Source organism: Rhipicephalus sanguineus, chromosome 1 (genome assembly GCF_013339695.2).
Source record: "Rhipicephalus sanguineus isolate Rsan-2018 chromosome 1, BIME_Rsan_1.4, whole genome shotgun sequence".
NCBI classification, from domain to species: Eukaryota; Metazoa; Arthropoda; class Arachnida; order Ixodida; family Ixodidae; genus Rhipicephalus; species Rhipicephalus sanguineus.
In genome coordinates this window covers 324402852-324429077 of record NC_051176.1, presented here as the reverse complement: position 1 = coordinate 324429077, position 26226 = coordinate 324402852, and the positions used below count along the sequence as shown (strand labels likewise).

Here is a 26226-nt window from a genome sequence, read left to right as displayed (position 1 = left end):
GAATTAAAGTGAGCGGGAAAACCTGTAGTTTTGTGCCCTAAATAGTAATTGGCAACACGTATGACAATACGTAGAAATACCACAGACATATGTAAAAGTATGCACAGCCACGGGCGAAAGCTTGGTTATGCTGGTTGAAGTCGACTAATCTATTCTACATATTCGACAAACGCAATCTGCAGAAGCAATGTTACACGGAGGAGCTGTCCTATAAACTTATTTTTGCTGGTTCGTTGCACAGTTTCCAACTTCTTGCTCAGAACTGTACGTTGTAAAATGAAACACCTTGTTTGAATGCACACATTTTATGTAAGGTTACATTCATTTTTGCACAGTAGGAAACATACTTGAGAAATGAAAATGAGATAGAAAAAGGAGAACTAGAAAGCAAATAGCAAAATTCTTATAAAAGTTACAGTAAATAAAACAACGTAAGTTTTTGTTTAAGACACATACATACATACATACATACATACATACATACATACATACATACATACATACATACATACATACATACATACATACATACATACATACATACATACATACATACATACATACATAGGTTGAGGTGTAGTTAATAGGATGAACTGCTCTAAAACAACAATGCTGATACACTCAGTCTTGAGCACATGAGATTTCAAGGCAGTAACTTACGAGAGAAATCTCTCACCACTCTTATGTGCCAACTCGGCATTTCTCGAACCCTCTTGGAAGAATTTGATGCATAGTTCCTGCTGCTGCCCACTCACAAGCAATTTTTATACATTTTCGTGGGCGGTAGCCCACGACGATATATAAAAGCCCCTGACAATGTGATGCCAAGGAAAAGTGCAATGCATCACAATTTGGTACATGGCTGCAATATGACACATAGTTTATTTACATAGTCCGGCACATTGACAACACTATAACAAGCCATGTTAGGCGACGTGGGCTGAAAAATTGGCACAGGTCGGTCAAATTCTGGACAATACATAAATAAAACAATTCGCTGTTACTAAGCTACTCGGTACAAATAATGCTGTTGTTGACATGTCAAGACCCTACTGCTTCTCCTGAAAACACTCCTCAAAAAGGTTTCAAAGTGTGCACATATGCCGACTTCCTTCGAATGAGAGACTGCTGTATAGCAGTCTCTCACCGCTCGAAAAAAATTTCAATGCACTTCTGGGCAAGGCATGTGATGTGAAGCTTCAGTGCCTTGCATGTATATCTTGCTGCTGGCCTCAGCTGCAATGTTTATCAGCAGAAATGTGCAGAACAACATTTTATAATGTACCACGATGAAGTAATTATGTTTCAGGCACATAAAACATGGACAACAATGAAATAATTTAAAAACATTTACCTGGCACACTTTACAGAATCTTAAATACATTTTCATGGAGCAATCACAGCTTATCTGAAGATAATAGTAATGGTTATCAGCCTTGAAATTTGTTCGAAGTCGCCAGTTTCAAGATTAGAGTATACCAACAGCCTTCTTCAGGCTAAACCATTGTACAGACGCATCAAAAGGCATAAGTAAATGCATGCTATAATCACCCTACAAAAAGCAATAAATACTTTCAGCAGTAAAATGAGGCAAGCTGCATAGATGATAAACTATTTGCAGAGTATACAATTACGTTATGGAGAAACCTATGGCAACAAACACTATATGAAAAAAAATTAAAACTTACACAGTACATGCAGAGAGGTCGACTGTTGAAGAGGACAGAAAGGCGACGGGATAACATTACACAGGTGCTAAAGCCTGTTGGCCGTACTAGGAATACTGACGCTCCTCTTGCATCTAAATAATCCGTGGAGAAGCACTTTCCAGAGCTTATATAAACATAAAATCATTTGTGCTATACCAATGCGCGTAACCTGAACGACTATATCGACCAAGTGCAAAATTACCCGCTTTAATGGTTTCATTCTTGCACTATCAAACATGAAAACACGGTTTTGGTTGCCGACCATGGCTGCTGTTACTAATGGCAGTGAAATGCAGACACACACATGCACTTTCATTAACGTGCATGTTAAAAATTCAAGGTAGCCGAAATTAATTTGCACATTTCCACTACAGCGTGCTTTACATTAATGTCAAGGTTTCGTATATTAAATGCAGAATTTAATTAATTTTGAATCCTCAAGTGCAAGGAATTGCTGAATGATGCACTGCTGAACAATTAAACTGCAGCTGTGCAGATTCTCACCGTACAATTCAAAATGTTCCAGATATCACAATGCATTCCGTCTGTTGACGTGCACTTTGAACAGCAGGGCACAGTCACTGTTAGTCGCTGTCTACTTGTTGGCCTTGTGCGTTTTGTCCGAGATACACTGTACAATTAGATGACAGTGGGGCACCTGATCCCGTGTTACTGCTGGAACATAGAAAAATACAGATGATTGTTACAACCGTGCTATGTGTAAAACTGGACAGCTGATATGTGCTAGAAACTCCAGCTCTCGTATTTTCAGAAGCCGATGACAAGTATGAAGAAATATTTAAAAAAAAGGTCTGAACATAGAGCCACCAACAATGAAGTCTTTGAAAAAATATTTTATGATATAAATGTATAACTACGATGTTCATTTTGAAGGCAACAAACTTCTGCCTAATTGTGAGACATAAGCCAATAAAGTATCTTCTATTTCAACTTTACACTAGGTGCAAGAAGCCGACCACAAATGAGTTCACTATGCTATACTCTAAGAAAAAATGAAGTATTTGGGGAGTATTGCCCCCCCACAACTACAATCGTCATCCATCTCACGTACTTTCCTCGCGTTACCACCACGGTTTCGGCACTTCCCGGTCACGAATGACGCGCGTTATTAGAGCGACAGCATTCTTGATAGGAAAGTGCCAAGAGCCAGGTTTTCAAATAAGAAATCCCGAGCAAGCAAGATTACGTTATTGTTGTGTGGCAGAAATACTAAAAAATACTCTATTTTTTTCTTAGAGTGTACTCATGTATTGCTATGTTACAAGACAACAGCTATTGTTCATCACTTTAACGTTATCTAAAATAGCCACCTCATCATACAGTGTGCAGGAACAATTTGGAAGACTAGAAAACACAAAGCATTTGCGGATTATGTGTGTTTGTTTCTCAAAGCCGTTTTTCCTACCAAAAGTACACTTTGAAAAAATGCACTTGATTAGGAGAAATGATTGTGAGCAACAAACACACTCATAATCCACAAATGCATGTTAATAGGCTCTTATAGTTTCCACAAACACTCACCATCATTACTATTGCTGTCAATGCCATGCTGGACGGATATGCTGTGTCCTGCTCAGAACACCAAAGGTGCACTGTATGACTTGTCTTGCATGGGTGGGGGCTGCACTGCACTGCTGGTCAGCTGGGGCAGCCACGGACAGGAGGGTGAGCACCCATGGCTTTCAGGCACAGCGAGAGTCACCTTCAGAGATCAACAAGTGTGTATTCAGGTCACAAACGATTTGTAGAAATAACCGTGCCACTATGCAATTGTGCTGAGAACATGTACGACGGAAATGCAACATATGCAACAACATTGAAAAAAGATCAGCTACGACCGGTAAAATGCGCATTTACTGCTCCTGTGTTGCCTGAGCTCTTTCTCCCTGCATGCTGCGAACAGCCAGGCGATTTTCACCCGCTTGCTATTTCCATACAGAGCACTTGATACAGTGAGTGAGTCACAAGCACAAGAGCTCAATAAGCAATAAAAGTATTTGTGCTATTTCAAAAGCACAACTTTCCAGTCTCACATGTATGAAGTGAAATTCATAAGCTGCAGACTTTACACTTTCGACATTGTCAATTCCATCATAGTTTGCTTCTCCTTAAGTGTCCAATTAGCATTGGTGAGTGAAATTAATAGAAGCATCCACTGTTACTAACAATGTTTGGGTTGTGAAGGTCTGTACATTAACCGATGTTTACTGTACCATCTGTACTTTAAAAAAAAATTAACCTAGCAACCAGCCGTTAGACAGTTTTCTGCCCTTGAAGCTCCCAGGAAGGGCACAGTCCATCCAGATGAGGCTGCCATGCGTGCTTCCAGGCCTCTTTGAGGTCGTCTGGATGATGACACCCCTACCGTTGCAAAAGACTTGTACATTTAGGGAGCACAAGTCCTTCCTATTTCTGTACAGGTGCTCCAAGTCATAAGGTGGCTTGATTTGCTAGTGCTTGCAATCGATGAATTCCAGGACCTTACGAAAGTCTGCGATCTATGAAGAGGCCAAACAGGATATATTAAAAAAAACCATCATTGAAGGCGCTCTTAATACATATTTGGCAGTAACACAAAAACTATCACTTAGTCAAAGCTATCAAATATGCCATATTCAATTTGCAACAAACTGAAGCACGATGTAAGCTTTACATACTGTAAGATATATATGTCCTGGTAAAGTATAGTGCTGCCACAGCAGTAATCTTCTATACAAGTAATTTTGCAATATATAGGGAATTCCTGAAGAAGTGGTACATGGCTCCTGGAGAATAAATTCGCATCAAATAGTTTTCTCTCACCTGTCTAGCGTGGTAAACAGACAGGCTCCTCTTAATAACCAGATAATAACCTGCTTAACCCAAATCATAAACACTGCTGGTGTAATTGCTCATATTCCAATATATGTATATTGGCCATATATACGTATATACAAAGTGGTAGTAGTACATTTTTCGTACTGGAACTTAACATGGGGTGACATTACATCTGCTGGAATGAAAAGCTTACACACGTACGTTATAGCGCTACACGAATAACAACGAAATTAGTTGCGCAAGTTCAACTCACCGATGGCACAACGATATTAGCAGCCGTCAGCGTCATTGGGAATTGAATGTGCTCTGCAGCCACAGGCAAAAGACGTCTGTGGACTGGAAGCTGCCGTACACGTAGAAATGCAAGGCTAGAAAGACGTGTCCGTCCACTGTTGAAGCGTGAGAAATCGCCGTGGGCCGCTGTAGTCAAGGCTCCAGTGCCGTCCAAAACGACAGGACAGATGGACTCGAAAACTTGTAGTTAAAGGTGCTGGTCTACGACTTCATCCAAGGCAAGGCACCAGTGAGAAGTGTGTTCTGTCCGGAGCGAAGCGTGACGTCCACGTGCTTTCGCTGCCAGGTAGAAGTCCAAGTTTTCACCGGAGAACAGTCAAAGCGTACTGCCAAAGCACCACATTTACAGCAGAATGTTTCGGCGTGCGACCTCGGTTCGACACGTTATGACTTTCGGATTATGGTTATCACAAGAAGGAGAAGCAACGAGTTAAAAAAGAAAACGCCAAGCCCAGCGCCAAATCCCTAAAGCCCTCATAAAGTACCATCGCAACTTTGTAGGCCGAAACACGGTTATCAACGCTTTTAATATTCTGTCACACGGGCACAGCCTCTTCACAATTCCTGGAAATGTCAACACAACACCACTGTTCACAACGCACATCGTTTCACTCCCGAACACTGCATTTGCCTGGACTGCTCACAAGAAAATAGAAGCCCACGGGCTAACCCGTGGAGAAGCAAGAACCAAATACAGAGCGTAGTTCATGCGTTACCATGCGAGCACGGAATCACTCAAGTAACGTGCCGAAATGTTGTCAATTCGAAATGTCGCACTGCACCTTACTGAGACACTGGAAAGCGAAGCAAACGAACTGTTACCGACACTCAAACACGCACTGCAGGCTCCTCGAGTGCTAGTTACCGTCGTTACACAGGCGCCGATCCCCGCTTCATAAGCACACCGAGGCACAGGCTTCGCTACGCTTCACCGCACACCAAGAGACACTGCCGTCGGTCTTCACACGGCTTGCGCGCACCGAAAAAGCAGCGGTATTCACAGCACATCCAGTCGAACGCTGAAGGAACCCAAGCGTTTGCGAACATCGGCACAGACACATACAGTTTACGGCTCCATGTTGTTTTCGCGAACTCAGGGGCCCGCTCACGCTAGCGGCACGGCAGCTCGCCGTTTGCCGTTTGACGTTCTCAGGCTGCCGTGCGCAAGCGATTTCGTTCGCGCACGTCTGCCGTTCTTTGCCGTCCGCAGAATAGGTCCGAGACCCATTTTCTCGCCGTCCGCCGTCTGCCGCAGAGCGACGTGGCCAACCAGCGACGGAGGAGCGGTTGCCATGACTACGGCGCGCCGCGTCGTCTGCTTTTGGCTTTCCGCGTCGTCTGCGTCTGCCGCGGGACGATTCGACCTGCTTGCTTTTTTTTTCTGCGCTTTTCACGCTAGAAGTGCGTATGTCGTCCGTGTCGTTGCCAGGCATGGTTTCAGCAGTCGATAAAACGTTTTAGTCTGTCCGTCATTAAAGAAAGCGTCGCGTAAAACCAAATAAAGTGTCCTCAAGCTGGCGCCAGGTCAAGTGGCGCCAGATATGGAGGACTAGAAACAACTAACAAACGCGTAATCCATGTCCTCCGAGCATTCGGAAGCGCCCATCTCGACTCGCTAAGCCTACAGCATCGATTATTTGAGTATGGCTCTCAAAAACGGCGCCGAATCGGCACAAATACTTTGCTGTCGAAGCTTAAGGACGTGAATCTAAAGCAAATGGAAGCATCAGTCCGGAGCTTACACGCTACAGAGCGCACGGCGGCCACTCGATAGATTCGAGGTGGACGACAACCGCTTTCAGCAGTGCGGCCATGTTTTTCGGAGGCTCGCCGGCGAAGCTTGCCGTGCAAGTAGGACAGCTCTCGCGAGTGCGGCGACGGCCGACGTTCTGCGGCACCGCGCCGTTGCGGCAGGCTTGCCGCTAGCGTGAGCGGGCCCTGCTCACAAAAAGCTCTTGCGCGTTTTTCACGGCGAGATAAAAATTTCTGTTATGTGCGAGGGGGAAGATATGACGAACACGACAGGAGCGCGCGATGAAAGAAGTGTTTTGTCAACGTCATAAGATGACCTGATGTAGAGAGTACTGCTTCCCAACCAATCATAAGCCGCGCCAAGCCGTCGTCTGCTTGCGTTTGTCGTCTGCTACGGTAGGCGCCTGCAGCGGGGGCTTCGCCTTTTCTACGCGGCGATTTCCAGGTCAAGCTGACGCTTCTGAGCACAAAATACATATATGAGTGGGTGAAGCCACCTTTAAATGATATTCTCACGCCAAGTTAAATGGCAGTTAATAATCAAAAGGACATGAATTCGGCAAAGGTTTGTTCATACTCGAGAATCGTGAGCATTCGCACTTATTTTCGATGTCATTTCAAATTACTGGAGCCATTCCTTTCTGACTACTTGCCACATAAACGCGTTCCGTTTCGGTTTCCGAACAGTGAAGGTCGAAAAGCTCGATTTGTTTGTGATTTCATGCATAATCACGCACATCTATAATATGCTGTGATTTGCAATGTACGAGCTCGCTCTGGATCGGCCCAAAGTACATAGTGACAGCTGCATTTCGGAGATCGTGCCTACTGGTCAGTTAAAGCCAATCCAACTAGACAAGTTATGGAATCACATAATAGACTTTAATAACGGCTAACTGAAATGCTCCGCTTAATTTTATTTCCAATAACGTGCAGCTGATGTGCTCCTCTGAACCTCTTTGGTGGTAATGTCGACCAATGCTGCGTACATCATCATAAGATGGACGTCTCATTGGAGGAAGTAGGACGCAACACAACAACATAACAAAAAAATGTTGACCATGCAAATACCACGCCGCTTTGACTTTATCGACCATTCATGTAGAACTTTGGTTTTAATCCAATCACAAGCCTTTGCATGCATACTTTTTCGCCATTGACACCCAATAGGCTTCTTTAATTACTGCGACTCCCAGCTTATTGGACGACTGCGAATGCCAATACTGTCCATAGCGTACAAGCGAAATAACACACGAAACTCAAAGCGCCGAAATAAATTAAAACGTAACAGCAATCATCAAGCAGCCTTACATGGCCGTGAATTAGCTTAAAACCAGCCACGGCACCCAGATACCCGCCGCAGTTGCATGTTCTAAACAGCCATATTGTTCGTAAAAGTGGTCCGGACCACTCTTTCGATTTCCACTTAGCCACGCTGTTTCTGCGCAATTTTTGTGCTTCGTGAATCCATTTACGAGCCTTTTTGAGTGACGTCACTGAATATAGCAACTGCATCACCATCGCTGGCATGTTCCTTGACAGTCGCAGTGCGCTTTACCGCAGAGGCCGATGTGATAACAATGGCTCTTACGACGTTTTTTTTCGCTTCGTGAATCGACTTACGCGACAAAATTTCTCTTACGCGACAATTCGCTCGTAAGTGAGCTTTGTGAATTCGGCCCCAGAATTATTTCTGGCTACAGAAAGCGGGTTTGCGCGCCACACACCATAATATTATTGTTAGTCGTTACGCAAACGGCAAGCATGCCAGGATAGTGATGCCATGACCTATTGGTCGTGTTGGCCGCATACGTACATTCGTGCCCCTCCGTGCCAATTTTCGTGTATACCAAGTGAACGAGACGGCAGTTACGCGAGTAATTTTTTACTTTTGGTACCACGGCCACGCCGACTGACACATTCGGCTTCGCATGAAATGGCTTGAAATAGCAGAGCGCCGGAGCAGCCTTGTAAAACAAATCGAATGCACGAAATCAAAGATAGAATATGAAGGGTGCAAACGCGTAAGCATGCATGAGCTTTAGTTACTGTGTGCATATACGTGCTACCTTCTCCTGGTTATCTCCAGTTTATTCTCTCCTGCAGCAAGTTTACGTTCGTCATTCCACACGAAAGTAAGTTAAGTGCCTTTTCTCACGATGAAGTGCGCGCAGGATGCGTTCCTCAAACAGCCACGCAAGTGTGGACCAATGCGGTGACAAACCAGCTGAAAGGATATATACAAAATTCCCGTTTCACAACACACAAACTAACAAACGCGTTCTCCGTGTGATGAGTCGCTGCAGTATTATGTTGCAATAATAATAATAATATCTGGGGTTTAACGGCAGTATTATGTTGCAGTGACGCAGTATTAAATATTGCCCAAATCTCCGCAATTTTAGCTAATAGCGGCCAAAATATCACCTGCGTAGCAGACGCTCGCTGCTTTGACGCGGCTTCCGCCGCGGAGAAAGCCCACGGGTCCGGCACGGCAGCGCCGCGGCGCGGAAGTTCACCGCAAAAGGCCCTCGCTCCTCCCATGTATTCGCGCGGCGCTTTGGACACTCCCCCTATTCTAGGTCACTCTAACGGGGGTACAGTGCCATTCTAGCCACTGTAACGGGGGTGAGGCATTCTAGGGACCGTAGTACAGTGTACTAGAAGGGGGCAGTGGAACGAACGAAGCGGCCGCGCCGCATCTCGGGTGATGCTCCGACGGGCGATCGTAGCGGCGGCGCTGTAGTCACTTCGTACTGAAGCTGTGGAGAGCGTCTGCACTTGGCGCGCGCGCGTCGCAGCCTACGAAAGCTAGTAATTGCGCGTTTTGAGCGCGTTTAATACATTACTTAGCTTTAAGCGGTGTCTCAACGCCTGCTACGCGCGTTGGTGCACGAGTGAATATGCAGGCGTGCCAAAATCGCTCCGACATATTTCCTGTTTTTGGAGCCTGCCGGCCCCAAAAGAAGGCGACAATCGGATTTTGCACCTAGCTGCACACTGATTGCTGTGCGGTTTGCAAACAACACTTCGAGCCGCGCTACACTATAAGTGACTGCGAAGAAATAAAAAAAAAAAACAGCGACGAAAGCCTACCATTCTTCTGCCGGCAATCTCTACGATATCCAGAGCATTGATCCTTATATGAGCTCCAATGCGCTCGACTGTTTCATGAGTAACCTGAGTACAAATAACTCTATCACAGCATTTATATTAGTGACGGCTGAGTTCTGCCAGTTTTGCTCTGTTTCTTTAATGCCGAAAGGCTATCTTGTTTCAACAGCGTGCTTCCGCGCATAGGCGTGCGCAGGGTCCCCCTTCAGGGGGGGGGGGGGCGAAGTCGGGCGAATGTTCGTCGCAGCGCCCCCCCCCCCCCATCCCTATTAAGTCAATGTATGGGGCAGACTTTGCCCCCCCCCCTCTTAGGTGACTAGGGGGGGGGGCGGCCGGCCCCCTGCCCCCTTGCGCACGCCTACGCTTCCACGGTTACTATGCATCGGTTATGCGACCTCTGAGTGCTTAAAATACCAGGAGGCCGAGCCAGCTGCAGGAGCCGAGCCGAAGGCGCGCTCTGAGGCACAAACTTCATGCATAAGTGCTTATCTCAAGCATCCTAAAATGCGCAGATGTAAATATAATCTGTCGGTTAATCTGCCTAAATTCACTGCAACCAGTTCTCATTTTCAATGGGCAGTTTATATTGCACTTTTCCTGACCTATCGCTGCCATTGCAAAAACTTCTTTTTCACAATGCATGTTTTGTATTATAATTTCGTTGCTTTATCTGTAAAGTGTCGAAAGTCAAGCCAGGTGGGGCGGTGGTGCTCTACGCTTTGCGATATTATGTTTATATCTATATATGTGCATATATATTTACACGCACAAATACGGGCAGTAAAGTCTCACCTCCCCACCCGGCGCCAACAACAATATCCATGCAACGCCCCTGAGGACGACCGTTATTTGTACCGGTCGAGGTACCATTGACTTCCAATACCTTTCAGCCCTCGCAATGTCGAAAAAGTCACATTTACACAGGGCATTTGTAAAGATACGCACCGTACACACAGCTTCACCAACGCGCGGTAAATGTTCGGCGTGCTTTCGGCAGAATATCAGCACACAGCTTTCTGAACAGAGTTAAATTCCAATAGAGCAGCTCAGTTACTCTGAATAAACTAGACGCCGAATCACCACCAGAAGAAAGCATTAAAACAGAAGAAATCAGAATAAGGCACGCCCTTTCTGTTTCCTCTGTCTCTTCTGGCGGTCGTTCGGCGTCTATTTATTTTTATTTATTTTATTTATTTAAACATACTGCGGACCAACATTCTGGTCCAAGCAGGAGTGGCAAAAGAAAACATCAAGTGAATGGTTACAGCAAAAACAAGAATACATGACTTTGTTGCAAACAAAAGAACACTATCATTCTTGCGATAAAAGAGGCATCACGTCTGTGCAACAACAAGATTACAACATATGGGAACGCTATACACCAACAAGATAATTTTCCAGTGACGCAGCAAAAAGAAAGAAAGAAAAGACGAACATGAGAACGCTAAAAGGGGCATCACGTCTGTGAAACAACATTATGACATTTTGGGACGCTAGACACCAAAGAGATAATTTTCCAGTGACGTAACAAAATTTTCAGCGGTAAAAATCTCCTGAGGCAGTGAATTCCAATCTGTGACTGTTCTAGGAAAGTAACTATGTTTGTAGGCATTAGTTCGTGCAAATATGGGCGCCAATGATCGGTCATGTCTACGACGGGTTGTCCTAGCAGTAGCTGGTTGGACACAACATGGTACATTTATTGTAATTTTTCCTGACATAATTTTATGTAAAAACGTTAAACGGCTCAACTTTCTTCTTGTTTCTAACAAAGGAATCTTGTGTAACTGCATTAGTGAACTAGGTGAGTCGAGTCTTCTATACTTGTTAAAAATAAATCTGATCGCCTTACGTTGCACTTTTCAAGAAGCATAATGTCCTTTTTTGTAAAAGGATCCCATATGACTGCAGCATATTCGAGCTTAGATAAAATGAAAGTTTTATATGCCAAAGCTTTACGCTTGAGGGAGCATGTTTTAATTTTCTTTTTAAAAACCATAATTTACGGATCGCTTTTGTGCAAATGTCTGTTATGTGTGGTGTCCAAGTAAGGTTGCAGCTGAGAGTAATGCCTAAATATTTATATTTATCTACTTGTAACACTGGACAGTCATGAAGAATATAGGGGAAGATGACGGGCTGTTTCTTCCTCGTAATGCGTAGCAGAACAGTTTTCTCGGAATTCAGCACCATATCCCACCTACTACACCAATCATCTATTGCCATTAGCGCTGTCTGTAAAATGTTTTGATCAGCCGTAGAGGATATATTTTTGAACAAAATACAGTCGTCTGCAAATAATCTAATGCCTACATCCTGGGGTACAACATCGACCAAGTCATTCACATAGATTAGAAATAATAGTGGACCCAGGACACTTCCTTGGGGAACACCAGAACTGACATGGAGCACCGCTGACTCAGAGTTTTTTATTGAAACAAACTGCACACGATTAGAAAGGTAAGCAGCTATCCACTGGATAATGAACCTTGGTAGCCCTATTTGCTGCAGTTTGTACAACAACTTCCCATGAGGCACTTTATCAAATGCCTTGCTGAAATCTAAGAACAGTACATCGACTTGTCCTGCAAGATCCAAAACGCATGAAAAATCATGAACGGTTGTGATAAGCTGTGTAATCGTGGATAATCCTTTACGGAAACCATGTTGATGGCATGTGAGGATTTTTTTGTTTGCTAAAAAATTGTTTATATATTTAGCTACTACATGTTCAAGCAGTCTAGTTAATTGACAGTAATGTAACTAGCCCAGCAATGACTTCGGCTCAATTACACCGAGATCGTGACTCTTGACGGTCGGTATCAGCCCATTTTCATTTTTATATTTTGCGCACCTTCCAGCAGTCACTTCGGCTACAAGAACTGTTCTGCAGTATCTCTCAAAGGCATTTATGAAGCAAGCATCCATTAAAAGCTTTGAAGTTTCGTCCATCAAGGCTTACTACGACAAGTCCTACGCTTAATAATGATAGACACGCAACGAAAGCCGCATTAGTAATAGTGCCGATTAGCCGGGTGCCGCAGACGCGCCCAGCAGTTCTTGCGCGCGGCGCCGCGCGCCTTCAGTACCGAGCGAGTGCAGCGCCGCCGCTACGGTCGACGCGGAAGGCATCAGGCGGCGAGGCGCGTTCACGCCACTCGACAGTTCTAGTACACTCATTCACACCGAAGGCGGGGCGGCAAAGCGGCCATGCGGGCTTTTCAAGGCGACGAGGCGGCGAGCGCGCGTACCTGTTCAGACCGCATGGCTCTATTGGCTGCCCGCGCGGCCGAGGAGGTGGGGCCTCTCGCGCGTTAGCGCACGTGTCGCTATCACGTGGCACGGCTTCTCCCAAAGAGACACCCGCACCACCACCGCGCCACCGCCGCAGCGCGTTCTGATTGGCTGCGGCAAAGCGGCGAGTAGCGGCGAGCGGCAAAAAATTGGTCCGAGAGCGATCGGACCTGCCGCCTCGTTTTCCGCCCCGCTTTCGCTGCCTGGAGAGGAGGTATTCCCGCTTTCCGCCTCACCGCTTTGCCGCTTTGGCCGCCCCGCCTTCGGTGTGAATGGCCGCTCTCCGCAGCATGGAATCACGACGTACATCGGCGTGCGCATGCGCGCGCGCGCGAGACCACGTGGTTGAGGAGAAAAGTTTCTCCTGTGGCGCTTGCCGTAAGTCCGTAAGTAGAGTGTACTAGATTATTTTGAGTGGCGCAACCGGCTGCCGTGGAGCGCCCCATTTTGTGTAGAAAATAGCGGCGGCGCTGCAGTCGATCATTCTTGAAAGCGTCCCCGGCATCGCAGGATGCTGCTTGGCGGTGCGTTTCAGAGGCGGCGAGATAGAAAAAAAAAAAAAAAAAAAAACGTAGAAACGAACGCTCCATCGCAACTGAACTACATTAACGTGCCGGCTGCAACTAATATGCGCGCCGTGCGAGCCCCTGGCAGACTCGAGTTTCTCTGCAACATAGATGCGGCGCCGGCGCAGCAAGACAATAAAACGCTAAGCGCGACGGAAAAAAAAGGCGCGCGTTGCACAAAAAACAAAAGTTCCCAGGCCGCAACGCCCGGCCGAGGAGCAGCAGCTCGCTGCTATCGGGGCGCTGTCATCGCAATCACGCCTTGGCGCACGCTGGCGTCGAGCGTGTGCGTGAAGGGGGGGGGGGGGGAGGGGGAGTGCATCACTCTCGCGTTCTTGCTCTCCTTGATAAGAAAGCGACGTATAAACTTGGTGCGTCATGTTCCCTCACTGTGCGCTCTTCGATGTTTTACTACTGTGCAGCGTGTAGCGAGGCGGCAGTCTTCAGGAAAACTGACGCATCATCATTGCGGCCACATTTAGATAGGCACCATATACATCGCCGTGGATTTCGGCTTCCTGGAAAACAATATCTTGCGTTTAACTTTCCATTGTCACTGCGGTGGTTCTATCAGTCGTCTGCGCAGGCCACTTCGCTGCATACGAGCATGGTCGGAGCCCGAAATGTATTCAGAAGAGCTTGTGTTTGGGCTAGTTTGAACACCTTAGTGGAATAAGCAGCGCTTCACAGTAGTAGTTTATACCTAGCTTCTTATGACGGAGAGCAACAAAGAGAGAGAGATACATCCCCCCCCCCCCCCTCCACGCACACGCTGGACGCCAGCGTGCGGTAAGGCGTGAGTGCGATGGCAGCGCCCCGATAGTAGCGAGCTGCTGCTCCGCGGCCGGGCGTTGCGGCCTGGGAACTTTTGACCACCCCTGTACATGGTCGTTTGCGTTCCATTTCTAAGGAGCTTCGCTCATCGGTTGTGTTCGCACACAGATACACTGCTTATTTTTTAATTGTTTATTTATGACGCGCAGAGTAATTGTATCTTGTCGTGCTGTGGTGAAGCGCGACAATAATGTAATTCTAGAAAACGCTGTTATGAACCTGCCGTTTCTTGAAATTTGCTCTAGGCATTGCTTCAACTTGCACGCAACGTATACACCGTTAAGCTCAGGGAATTCAAGCACTGCCCACGACGTGAATGGAGCGGCGAAATTGTGCAGCTCGTCAACGGAGGCGGCTTGCTCAAAAGCAAAGCCCACGTCCGCACCCGCCGTTTCACTTTACGCTTCATCGCCTTCGTTCGCAGTAGCGACTGTTGAACATTCGTCGGGCGACGACGCATTGCCCTGCTCGATGCGAAGTCGTTTCCTTTCAACGTAGTCGTCAGACGCAAGCTGACGCCGTTTTGTCCGAGGCCGCGGCGCCGGTGTTTCCTTGGAGAGATATGACGGTGCATTCGGTAAAATTGTCGGCACCGCGTCAAGTCGAATAGGCGGCTTTTCTCTCGGCACTCGAACTTCCGCTCCGTTAATTAATTACATGCACGTAGTCTTTCTCGATGAAGTGAGGCTTAAAGTGAAATTCACACACAGCGCAATCGGCACCGAGGGGCTTGTCAAGTCGGCACAAATTTCTTTACCACGCAAGTTGTCGCTCGTAATCATTGGGCGTAGGGTACCTTGATGCGCGCTTTCTCCGCACATCGAGACACACAAAATTGGAGCTTTAAAAAGCGACATCTTGTGGCCTTGGTTCATGCGAGCGTGCACAGTATTGCACCCGGGCGCGTAGCAATGATTTAAACGCTGTTCTTTTTTTTTCTTTTTTTTTCATTGCATTTAGGTCACTGATGCGCGGCGCGACTCGCAGACGCGAACACAAGCGAGTCAGAACATGCCAACTTTCCTCGGCGCGGCCGGGGAAGACGGGAGACGCGCGCGTTCCTTCATTTGCGCGTGTCGCGTCCCCGGCCGTGTTCAAGATTATGCGACGCCAGCGCCGCCGCTAATTTCTTCAAAAGAGTTGACACTGGTTTGCAAGGGGCGCCGCCTTCGGTTGCGCCACTCAAAATATTCTAGTACACTCTACCGTAAGAGGCCGCGACGAGTAAAGCGTCCGCAAAGGAGAAAGTCGCTGAACCGAAGTAGGAACGGAGCCCGTTGCTCCATTCTCGCTCCCTTTTTTTTAGATCGTGTGTGTGTCGGAGGGGGGGGGGGGGGCTCATAGGGTAATTTCGTCCGCGTAGAGAGTGTAACCCGATTGCGGGACAGCCTGGCAGACGAAAGCTGCACGGGACTGTTCACTGCGCGCATGCACTTAATATCGTTAATTTGGCCGCTACGCTTCGTTATCCGCCTCGTGCATCGGTATGGTGGCGCCACCGCTCGGCTAAGGCGGTTGTACCCTCTCCCAACCCCCCGTAGGATCCCATGCATTTCGAATGAAGTTTGCGATTTCGTTGCGCAAAAACAAAATAGCGCGATCTCTCGACAATACGCCACACCGACGACGCAACACTTCCTCTAGCTTCCACCGATACGCGATGCTCCTAGGTGACCCCTCTCTCCACTTTCTTTTATTTCTTTCGGTGGCCGTGAGAGCGCGCGCTGTGCACTATGCAGTAGCGCACCCGACAAGACCGGCTGGGCTCGTCGCTTTCGCATTTCGTCGCGTCTTCCTTGAACGTTGCAACGTTAAGGTACATTCACACCGAAGGCGGGGCGGCAAAGCGGCGAAGCGGGCTTTTCAAGGCGGCGAGGCGGTGAGCGCGCGTACCTGTTCAGACCGCATGGCTCTCTTGGCTGCCCGCGCGGCGGAGGAGGCGGGGCCTCTCGCGCTTTAGCGCACGTGTCGCTATCACGTGGTACGGCTTCTCCCAAAGAGACACCTGCACCACCTCCGCGCCATCGCCGCAGCGCGTTCTGATTGGCTGCGGCAAAGCGGCGAGTAGCGGCGAGCGGCAAAAAATTGGTCCGAGAGCGATCGGACCTGCCGCCTCGTTTTCCGCCCCGCTTTCGCCGCCTGGAGAGGAGGTTTTGCCGCTTTCCGCCTCACCGCTTTGCCGCTTTGGCCGCCCCGTCTTGGGTGTGAATGAGCCTTTAATATTGTGTTAAGGCGGTGGCCACACGCCGGACGATGAGCCCTGATTTCCTTCAGCTGCTATCTCATCAACGGCAATGTTTCAGACGCATCAGTTGTGTACTTTTGTCCGTTGGTTGCGGGACAAGATGGCCTCCTGCAAGACCGCGTTTTTCCAAGTCAGCTGTGTGTGTAGTCTCGGCGTCGTAGCAGTTTGATGACGCGAGGACGTCAACTGGTGCTACATCGTGGGAACCGCTGAAGTGACTGCAAGCTTGACGACATTGTGCCAGAATATTCTAGCGTACTGTACGCGCACGATTGTGCTACACTTAAAATACCGCGCTTGGCCTCGAGCGTCAACCTGGTACGCCTGTGTGCAACAAGCGTGTTGTTATCGTTGTTGCGTCGGTTAATATTGAATTGCAATTGGAATACCGTTTTTGCAAAGGTAAGTGAAGCTGTAAGTAGTTGTCCTGCTGTATGCTCGCTACTCCACGAACATTACTTCTAGAATCGCATTTTATTTTGAGCTGCACGTACCAAAGGAGAATGTAGCATACGAGATACATTGCACGCGTGCGCATTTCCTACATAAATCTGAGTAATGCCACGCGTGCGCATTTCCTATACATAACTTGCAACTACGTCACACCGCGGAACTCTGGGATACTGCGCCGCCATCACCGAGTACATCGCAGCAGACGACACTGAGCGAAGCTGTACGGCGGTCGCTTTTCCCGTCGACACCGTACATCGCAATGACGATTTGTGCAATATTTGGCTGCCGCGCGAGAAGCAAGTGCAAATCAAGTGAAAAAGGACCAGAGGCAGGAATGTACTGTTTGCCGAAGGTGATCGCAAATCAGTGCGCCCGCACAAAAGAGCTGTCAGAGAAGCGGCGAAGCACATGGCTGGCGCGCATCAACAGGAAGGACCTGAAGACCCTGAACAACGTTCGTGTATGCGGGCGTCACTTCAAAACAGGCAAGTTTTATTTCCACCTCTACCCACCTTTTCGCTCAGTGTATCGCCGCGGAGTCGATAATCGCCCAGTTCGTTATGCGCGAGATAAATTTTTGTCGAAAGGTGATGCACCGAATTGAACACAGCGAACGCGCCTTGCTTTTCAGGGAGGCCCGGTAAACTCTTCGATGAGACGAATCCCGACTGGGCGCCGAACATCTTATTGGGCCATGGTTGCATGGAGCAGACGCCGACGAAATTTGCGCGGTACGAGCGCCGTAAAATGCGGGCAGCGAAAAGCACCGCTGTGGGCGACTCGTGCGAAGTTGTGTCACCCAGTACGTGCGACACCATGGACCTGGACGCTGCAGACACGGAGGTTCCGAGTTCCACAGTCCCGAGTTCGCCAGTCAGCACTGCTTCACCAGGCTGCAGTTTTACCGCCGCCAACACAGGTTTGTTATGTTCCAAACTCGCAGTATCGCCATTTGCCATTTTTACTTGCAATTTACGATTGTTTTTGCGATAGCTTTCGCAGATACGGCCACACAGACAGACGTGACTGCCGCGGACCTGAAGGCGCTGGAGGAGGATAATCAGCGTCTTACATCAGAGCTACGGACACTAAGGATTCAGAAAAGTGCACTTGAAATTACCGAGCTGTCATTGCGTGAAGACCCAGAGAAAGTCTCCTTTTACACTGGGCTTCCAAGTTTTGCTGTTCTCTTTTTATCTATCAGCTACTAGAAGTGTCTGTTAAGCATACTCCACAGCGCTGCCTTGGTAAGTTTCAAGAATTCGTGGTGTTCTTGATGAAACTGAAGTGGAACTTCCCATTGCAGGACCTTGGATATCGCTTTAGGGTTTCCGAGTCAACAATAAGTAGAGTATTTGACAGGTGGCTACACACTGCTTTTTGGCGGCTGAAGGAAACTATTGTGTGGCCTTCACGTGATGAAATTTGTAACACAATGCCACAGGCATTTTATGACTCTTTCGGTAGAAAGGTAGCGCTGATAATTGACTGCTTTGAAATTAAAATTGAGCGACCGTCCTCTCTACAGCCAAGATGCGAGACGTGGTCACAATATAAGTCAAGCAATACCGCAAAATACTTAATAGGCATCTGTCCACAGGGGATAATCACATTCATATCAAAGGGCTGGGGAGGTCGAACATCTGACAAACACATAACCGAGAACTGTGGAGTTCTGGACAAGCTGTCACACGGTGATGTCGTTCTCGCGGACAGAGGGTTTGATATTGCTGATAGTTTAGGCTTGTACTGTGCCAAGTTGCACATCCCTGCTTTTACAAAAGGGAAGAGGCAGCTGTCAGCTATGGAGGTAGAAACCACAAGGAAGATTGCAAATGTCAGGGTACATGTAGAAAGGGTCATAGGTTTGGTACGAAACAAGTATGTGATAATGAAAGCTGTTCAGCCAGTTCATTTTGTGACACGTAAAGAAGGTGACAATATTGCCCTGTTGGACAAGGTAGTAACAGTGTGCTGTGCACTGACGAATTTTTGTTCATCTGTTGTGCCTGTGAATGATGAATAGCTTTTTTCTGGATGCAATTGAATTGATGTGCTCTTTACATTCAGCAAATTTGTTTTTAGTGCATGCCTGAAATCCTTTTTTTCCTGTGTATTAATGCAATGTTTACATGCAGGTGAATTTTCGTGAATGAGTATTCATATTGTATTGTTTACATGCAGGGGACTTTTTCGAGTGAGTGTTTGCCTTTATTTTTGAACAATCTTTTCCTATGGCTATGTAAATGTTCGAAGTTTTGAATATATTAAAATATGATATGTTTATTCAATGTTCTCAAAGATTCAATTCTGTTATAACACTATCATGGACGACAGGTATTGTTGCCGTCGACCTTGTTGTGACACTCGAGTTTCATCCGAGTAGATTGCAGAAATAAACAGACCGACTTGGCTGGTGTACAGATGCATTTTATTTTTGGACACCAGTTTACTGACTTTTTGCTAGTCATTAGATTCACTAGTCATACACAGCTGGGAAACACTAATCATTGATTACTTACAAAGCTGAATGTCGTCATCACAAGTACACAACTTGAGTCATTTTTCAGTGTCTCGGGCAGTGTGAGAGTTGGAAGTCACAAATAAAACTGCAAATGACCATTCAATGTATTCTATTGTTAGTGCTGACACCTTGATGACTAAATGTTTAAAGCACCATTAGTGCAGAGCAGCTGCACTGTCTTGCAATCTCATATTGAACAGACCTGTATTTACAAATAACGTATCTAGAAAGTATCAACGAAGCAGCAAGAATATGCGATGTAGCAGCTCATTCCTGCAAATAAACATATAGCACTATGACTGATGCTTTTTTACGCAACAATGACATCATGCACAATCCACAATGTTTACTGCTCAATGAATAACCACAGAAAGTATGGCATGTTTTGCGCAAAGATATAATGCTCCCCTTGACCACATCCCTCGTTATTTCTTTGCGCATAACAGCCATACTTTCTGTGGCTTATTCATTGAACATAAACAGACTAGCCCGGCTACGTATACTTCTAAATGTTTACTGCACTGCAAAAGCAATAAACTTCATTCATAGAGCAGTCTCAAATGGTGATGTAGGTCACCGCTTAAACTTGTACAATACAAATACCGAGCAGATTTCAAGATTTCCTGAATTTTCTACAGGATAAACACAAGTACTGCCTCATTTAGATGTAACACATGACTAGCATCATAAAGAGGAATGGAGACTAGCAAATGAAAAATAAGGTGCTTCTAAAACATCATATGGCTGTAAGACATGTTGTTGCTAAAATGACATAATAAATGCAAAGCAAATTTTGACATTTCCTGCAACAGCTGATGTCATACATAACTACATGCAGTGTCTCATTCTGAGGTGACACCCGACTAGTTCTAAACCAAGTCAACACCAAAGAACTACAAGGAAAATAAACGTTTTGAATGCAGTAACAACCGTGTCATTCTTTAAACATGTGTTAGATATACAGTTAAAACTTTTTAATTATGTCACGACCATGCTCAAATTATCTCATTGAATCGGGAAGTTAGTAAAATCTGGTTTTGTTAGAGTTTTAACTCGCACAACATATGTGAAGGTTTCATGAAACTTCCCACGAAATAAGTAGAGCCTTATCTTGGTGTTACACGTATCAAAGAGTGGATACCTGGGAAGGGAAAAAAAGTTTCAACACACAAGTACCTCTACATAAGCTCTGCTGCCTTTAAAACTACCACTTATGGAGCCTCACTTCAGTAAAATACTAAATAAATAATAAGTAAAATACAAAAGTACTGCCAAAAGTGGGACATGTGGTGTATACATGACATATGAATTCTCATTGTAACAGAAGACTAGTAAGGACATTAAGTTGAACAGTCTGAGCAAAACCATGTCTTCTGCCTTGGTGCCCGCTTGATACCTATGCAAGAGTAGTGAAACCACTTGTAAGGGCACTTTTTGCCATCACAAGCCAACATCTTTCCAATTTCCGGGCCTCTGCAGTAGCAATACGCAGCAGTTGCAGCATCACTTTCTACGGCTTCACCTTTCTTAGTAAAAAACTCTGCGAACAGCTCTGGAAGAACAACGTGTGTAAAAAACCGAGTTGCCTTTAGCAAAATCTCATTAAAAAAAACTGCATCCTCCAATACTCTTTCAGTGTAAAGTGACGTAGGTGTCCACACAACGAAGTCGCAATATTTCACACGACACACTGCAATCTGTGCTTGAATTTGAAAATAATATGCATGAGTTCTTTTCAAAACAAGCTTCCCATTCCTTTGCTCAAGAGAACAGTTAGGACTGTTCAATGTTTGTAAAATGTCACAATCCGCTGCAGAGTACGGACATTTCACTTCCACAATGCCATCACCACAGCATGCACAACTTACAAATGAATCGGGACTAGCTGCAAGATGTGGGTACTCCACACATAAAAAAACACCAGTCTTTCTAAGACGAAAATCTCTATGCTGCTGCACTGCTTTGGCCTTGTAGCTGGAAAGGGCAGTGTTCTCGTGTCGCAGTCCCCATTCTGTTGCCGCTGATGAAAACTTTTGTTTCTCAGGGTAACAAATTCGCTTCACTAAGCTCACTGATGGCTGGCTCACACTCGTTGTGCAGACACTCTTCATTACAGATGCTGTAATTCTTCCAGCTCGGTATGCGTACCACTTTGAACATTTAGACTGCTCTCTCGTGTTTCTCTCAACACGAGTCACCATGTCGTCAGTTATTTTAAGTTCACGTAATACCTTCTCTGCACGAACTAGTAAGGCCGGCAAATCTTCTGTTCTGGCTTCTGTGCTCCCTAGACTGCGAAGGAGACACGGCTCATTCTCTTTTGGTGGATGAAAATTTGAACTGTATTTTGCATTAACCATGAATAATGCAGGATTAGCTCCACTCTCTTTTATCGCAGCATAGCACCGTTCGAGTTCATCTGGTGTTGGAGCAGGAACTTTTGGCACTGGTCGGGATGGCTGATGGGTGTTGGGAGAATCGATGTGGATGGTGTCCATTCTTTTTTTCTTGGCCTTAGACGACGAAAAGTCAATGTCTTGGAGCCGTTTGAACTCAGTCGTAGGGCTGTATGCAGGGAGCCACACATTGCTCTTGTCCGTGCAAGTCGCAGAGTCTCTGATCCGCACTGCTGTTTCCACCGCAAAGAGAGTTGCACCAACATGAGAGCAAGCTTCTCCTGCACCTGCCATGCAGGTACAGTGGGCAGTGATGATACTGCCATCCAAGTCAACCAAGAGCCAAACTTTTAGTGGTGCTTCCCGCAGGCGCTGTGAATGGTTTACCTACAAATAAAGAGCGAAAACAGCATGTCTTTGACAGCCTCCCTCAATCTCTCAGTGAACACACGTGATTGTTTTCGTTTTCTCTGTGCGTTACAATGAAATTGTTATCTTTAACTTTCGTGGTCGGTTGCAAAAAAGAAAAAAAAAAGCGCTGAATGAGCACCAGAACTGCACTTTTCAGTGTGCATGGTTAACACAGAGCTGATAATGATAATGCACAAATTTTGCAAGCAGCTGCTGTGCTCCCGTTGCAGCTAATCCAAAGTAAACTGAAGGAAAAGAACAGGGGCTCAAATTCAGGAAAAACATGCACTTCTACAGCTGACACAATAGAACAGCATTTCGTAAACACCGCACCCGCTAATTCTGCTTTTGTTTAACGCCACGTTACCTTTTAAAACAAGAGCTGTTGTTTTTAAGTTCGTTTAATGTTGGCTAACTTTTTGTGAAGTTTTCACGTTCGGTGTCTCCCGCATTCCCGCTCGGCGACGTCTCCGCGCAGCCCACAGAAGTCGAAGTTTTAATTTTGCCTAGGTTTGTCTGTCATTTTGTGGTTATTGCTGTGTTTTTGTCACGGCTATGAAATGCGGAGTGCACTGAACTCACCTGACTAAGCACGACGACACGCTCAGACGGCAACTTCTTGGCAGTGATGTTCCGGACCCATCCGCTCGTAAAGTAATTGTGTGAGTCCAGCGATTTGTAGGCCTTCATCTGGTCAAGTGAAACATAATTTGTCGAGAGCACCAGATAATTTATAATGTCGACATGGGTAACCGTTGGCAGCAGGCTTGCATCAACAGCGGCTTGAGCACCAACCCGTAGCTCATAGGGATCCACGCCGTCGCACAGGGCTATTTTTTCTTTGTACCTGGCCCGCGTTGGTCCTACAAGTTCATCAAAGTATGCAGGACAATGTCCTGAACGATTCTCCTTCGCCATGCGGGCAAGGCAAACGATGCAAACACGCGCACAACGCCAAACGATCCGCCGCACAGGCGTAAACACAGCACGGTCACTGCGACGTATGTACTCGGTGATGGCGGACGCAAAACCGGAAGACGGGAACTGACGTCACTTGCAAGTTATGTATACAAGTCTGAGTAATGCCATGCTCAATTTAAAGCGCATGTGTTATAGGATTGTGGCTTCAATGGTGAAAGTGATTAGATATTCCGAAATATGTGATTGCAATGCAGTTAGAACTTTCTCATATGTTAACACGGTCTGTGAACAAAAAAAAAAACGCTGTGTGAATGTTTGTTGGTCATTTGCTAAAGTACTTTCACGCATTATTATGCAGCTGTGTGACGGCTGTTAAAACGTTCAGCAGGTTAGATTTTGTTTTTCTTGGCCTAGTTGAGTGCTACGAGTGTTGGGCGAAGATAAAATCGCGTGTCTTTTGTGCGTTTCTTAAGCAGGCATACAGCCGTAATAGTCATTGTTGTTGTACTGTTTGGGGTGTTCAATAAAACAAGAATGCTGTTTTGTACTGCAACAATTTTTATTTCATCTGTGTTAACAGATCACGCAAACAACTCGGACACATGCACGTAAGAAACGTACGCAGTGCATCGCGCGCACGCATAAAAAAACGGGCCTGTCATTTTAAAACAAATAATATAGAACAATCGACGTAACAGACGGCATGGTTGTCTAGTGGAGCAGCGTCGGCAGTACAAATATCAAACCAGAATGAAACATGAATAGAAAAACGGAGAGTAACAGGCGCTTTGCCCACGGCTTCTATGAGCCACGCATATCCACCTATCGCCACCGTCCGCCGTTGGTGGCGCCACCAGTACCACTGAAAGCAGCAGCGCACGAGGCGGATAGGTGCTTATCAGTGTTGTACAGAACGGCGTTCCAAGGAACGACGTTCCGGGAACTAGTTCCTCTTTGGAGGAACGCCACCGTTCCATTGAGGATCGGTGGAACTGTAACGGTAACTGGTTACGTTTACGTAGGAACGGCAGAGGGAACGGCGTTCCTTCTGTAAACGTTCCTCGGCATTGAACAGGCGCACGCACGCAACACATCATGCAGAACAGGTCGGATGGGTGACCGTGTGAGGCGCAAGTATCTACAGCTCGTCTTTCATTTTAATAAGGCGTCCGCCGGGGGCGCGGGAAATATGTCTTCTATATAGTCACCCAGTTGTGTGGATATCGGTGAAGAGGACCGAAACGCAGTGGACGTGGGTGCCGCAGTGGCGCCTGTCCGGTGCCTTCGATGTATTCGTTTGGGCAGGCATCCCTTCAACATGCGAGTTATCCCCGTGGCTATCGATTTATAATTTTTATTATAGTTCATTTCGACAGCCGCCACACCAATGACGTCTGTCATGCAATAAACGATACGCGTACATCCAGCGCTACATTCTTGTTGCACCCGCTGCGCTTGCCCTTGCCCCTACCATGGGCGTCCGGAGGGAGGTGCAAGGGGGGGCGGCTGCCCCCCCCCCCCCTTGGAATTTCGGATAATATAATTTTCTATGCACTACGTAGCTTCAGGATTGCCAGCCAACTTTGCACGTTACACACTACTATTGACTAAACTTGTCGGTGATGTCACGGCAGTGAAAGAAAAGCTACATGTGTTGGATGCGAGCCCCCTTCTCTATCCCCCCCCCCCCCTGCTGATGCACCCCCCTGCAAAAAGTTCTGCGGACGCCCTTGGCCCCTACGACTTCGGTTGACTTTGTTCCTACTTGTATACAACGCGGCAGTACCCTCGAGCGCTTGATGGAGCGGCTCTTCAACATTGCCAATGAAGTGCTGGCGAGAAAACAGGTTCGGCTGTCGGATACCATCGTCATCGTCATAATCATCAGCCTGAATACGTCCACTGCAGGGCAACGGCCTCTCCCATGTTCGCCAATCAACCGGTCCTGTGCTTGTGCTGCTGCCACGTTATACCCGCAAATTCATCTGTCCAGCCAACTTTCTGTCTTCCCCTCATGTGTTTGCCTTCTCTTTAAATCCAGTCAGTTGCTCCTAATGACCAGCGGTTATCATGCCTACGCGCTAAATGCCTTGCCCATGTGCATTTCTTCTTGATTTCGACTAAGATGTCCTCAACACCCGTTTGTTCCCTGACCCATTCTGCTCTGTTCTTGTCCCTTAAGGTTACACCAATCATTTTCCTTTCTATTGCCCCCTGCGTAGTCCTCAATTTCAGTTGAGCACTCTTCGTAAGCCTCCAGGCTTCTGCTCCGCCGGTAAGTACTGGTAAGATGCAGCTGTTATATACCTTCCTCTTGAGGGATAGTGGTACCGTTCATGATTTGGGAATGCTTGCCGAATGTGCTCCACCCCATTCTCATTCTTCTAGTTCATTCTCATGGTTCGGCTTCATGATCACTACCTGTCCTAAGTAGACGAATTCCTTTACAACTTCCAGTGCCTCGCTACCTCTCGCAAAACGCTATTCTCTTCCGAGACAGTTGTGCATTAATTTAGTTTTCTGCATATTATTTTCAGATGTACCACTCTGCTTTCCTTGTGTCCAATTTAGTAATCATGAGTTGCAATTCTTCCCCTCGGTTACTTATACAGACATCGAGATGCAACTCTTGATGAGTGCGAACAAGGGACTTTACTAAGTCGCGAATACCTATCCTGGACATTATTTTCCACTCACACTGCAATACTGAACCAGCACTCATTTGGATCCGGTTTCTTGTGCGAGAAACTTAATTATATTGGTGCATGTGTGGAAATCTCTATTTGAATATCTGAGGCGCAGTATTCTGACTGCGCATATTTGAAGACTGACGCGGAAAGTGCCACAGGTGTTGCACTTGTAACAGACGAGCACG

General features: G+C 46.6%; 2 protein-coding genes and 1 pseudogene across 2 annotated transcripts in view; 2 read left to right on the top strand and 1 right to left on the bottom strand.

The window, feature by feature from the left end:
• LOC119379511 (protein Skeletor, isoforms B/C-like) overlaps window positions 1–26226 on the top strand; it is a 47148-nt gene that overhangs the window by 8190 nt on the left and 12732 nt on the right. The gene's annotated exons all lie outside the window — the stretch shown is intronic.
• LOC119383846 (uncharacterized) lies at window positions 17803–19300 on the top strand (annotated as a pseudogene).
• Window positions 20898–23470, bottom strand: LOC119379509 (uncharacterized). Its single transcript, XM_037648811.1, has 2 exons — window positions 23013–23470; window positions 20898–22406 (listed from the first exon to the last, which is right to left on the bottom strand). Exons 1-2 carry the CDS (start codon window positions 23346–23348, stop codon window positions 20964–20966), a joined length of 1779 nt encoding a protein of 592 aa, XP_037504739.1. The 5' UTR covers window positions 23349–23470; the 3' UTR covers window positions 20898–20963.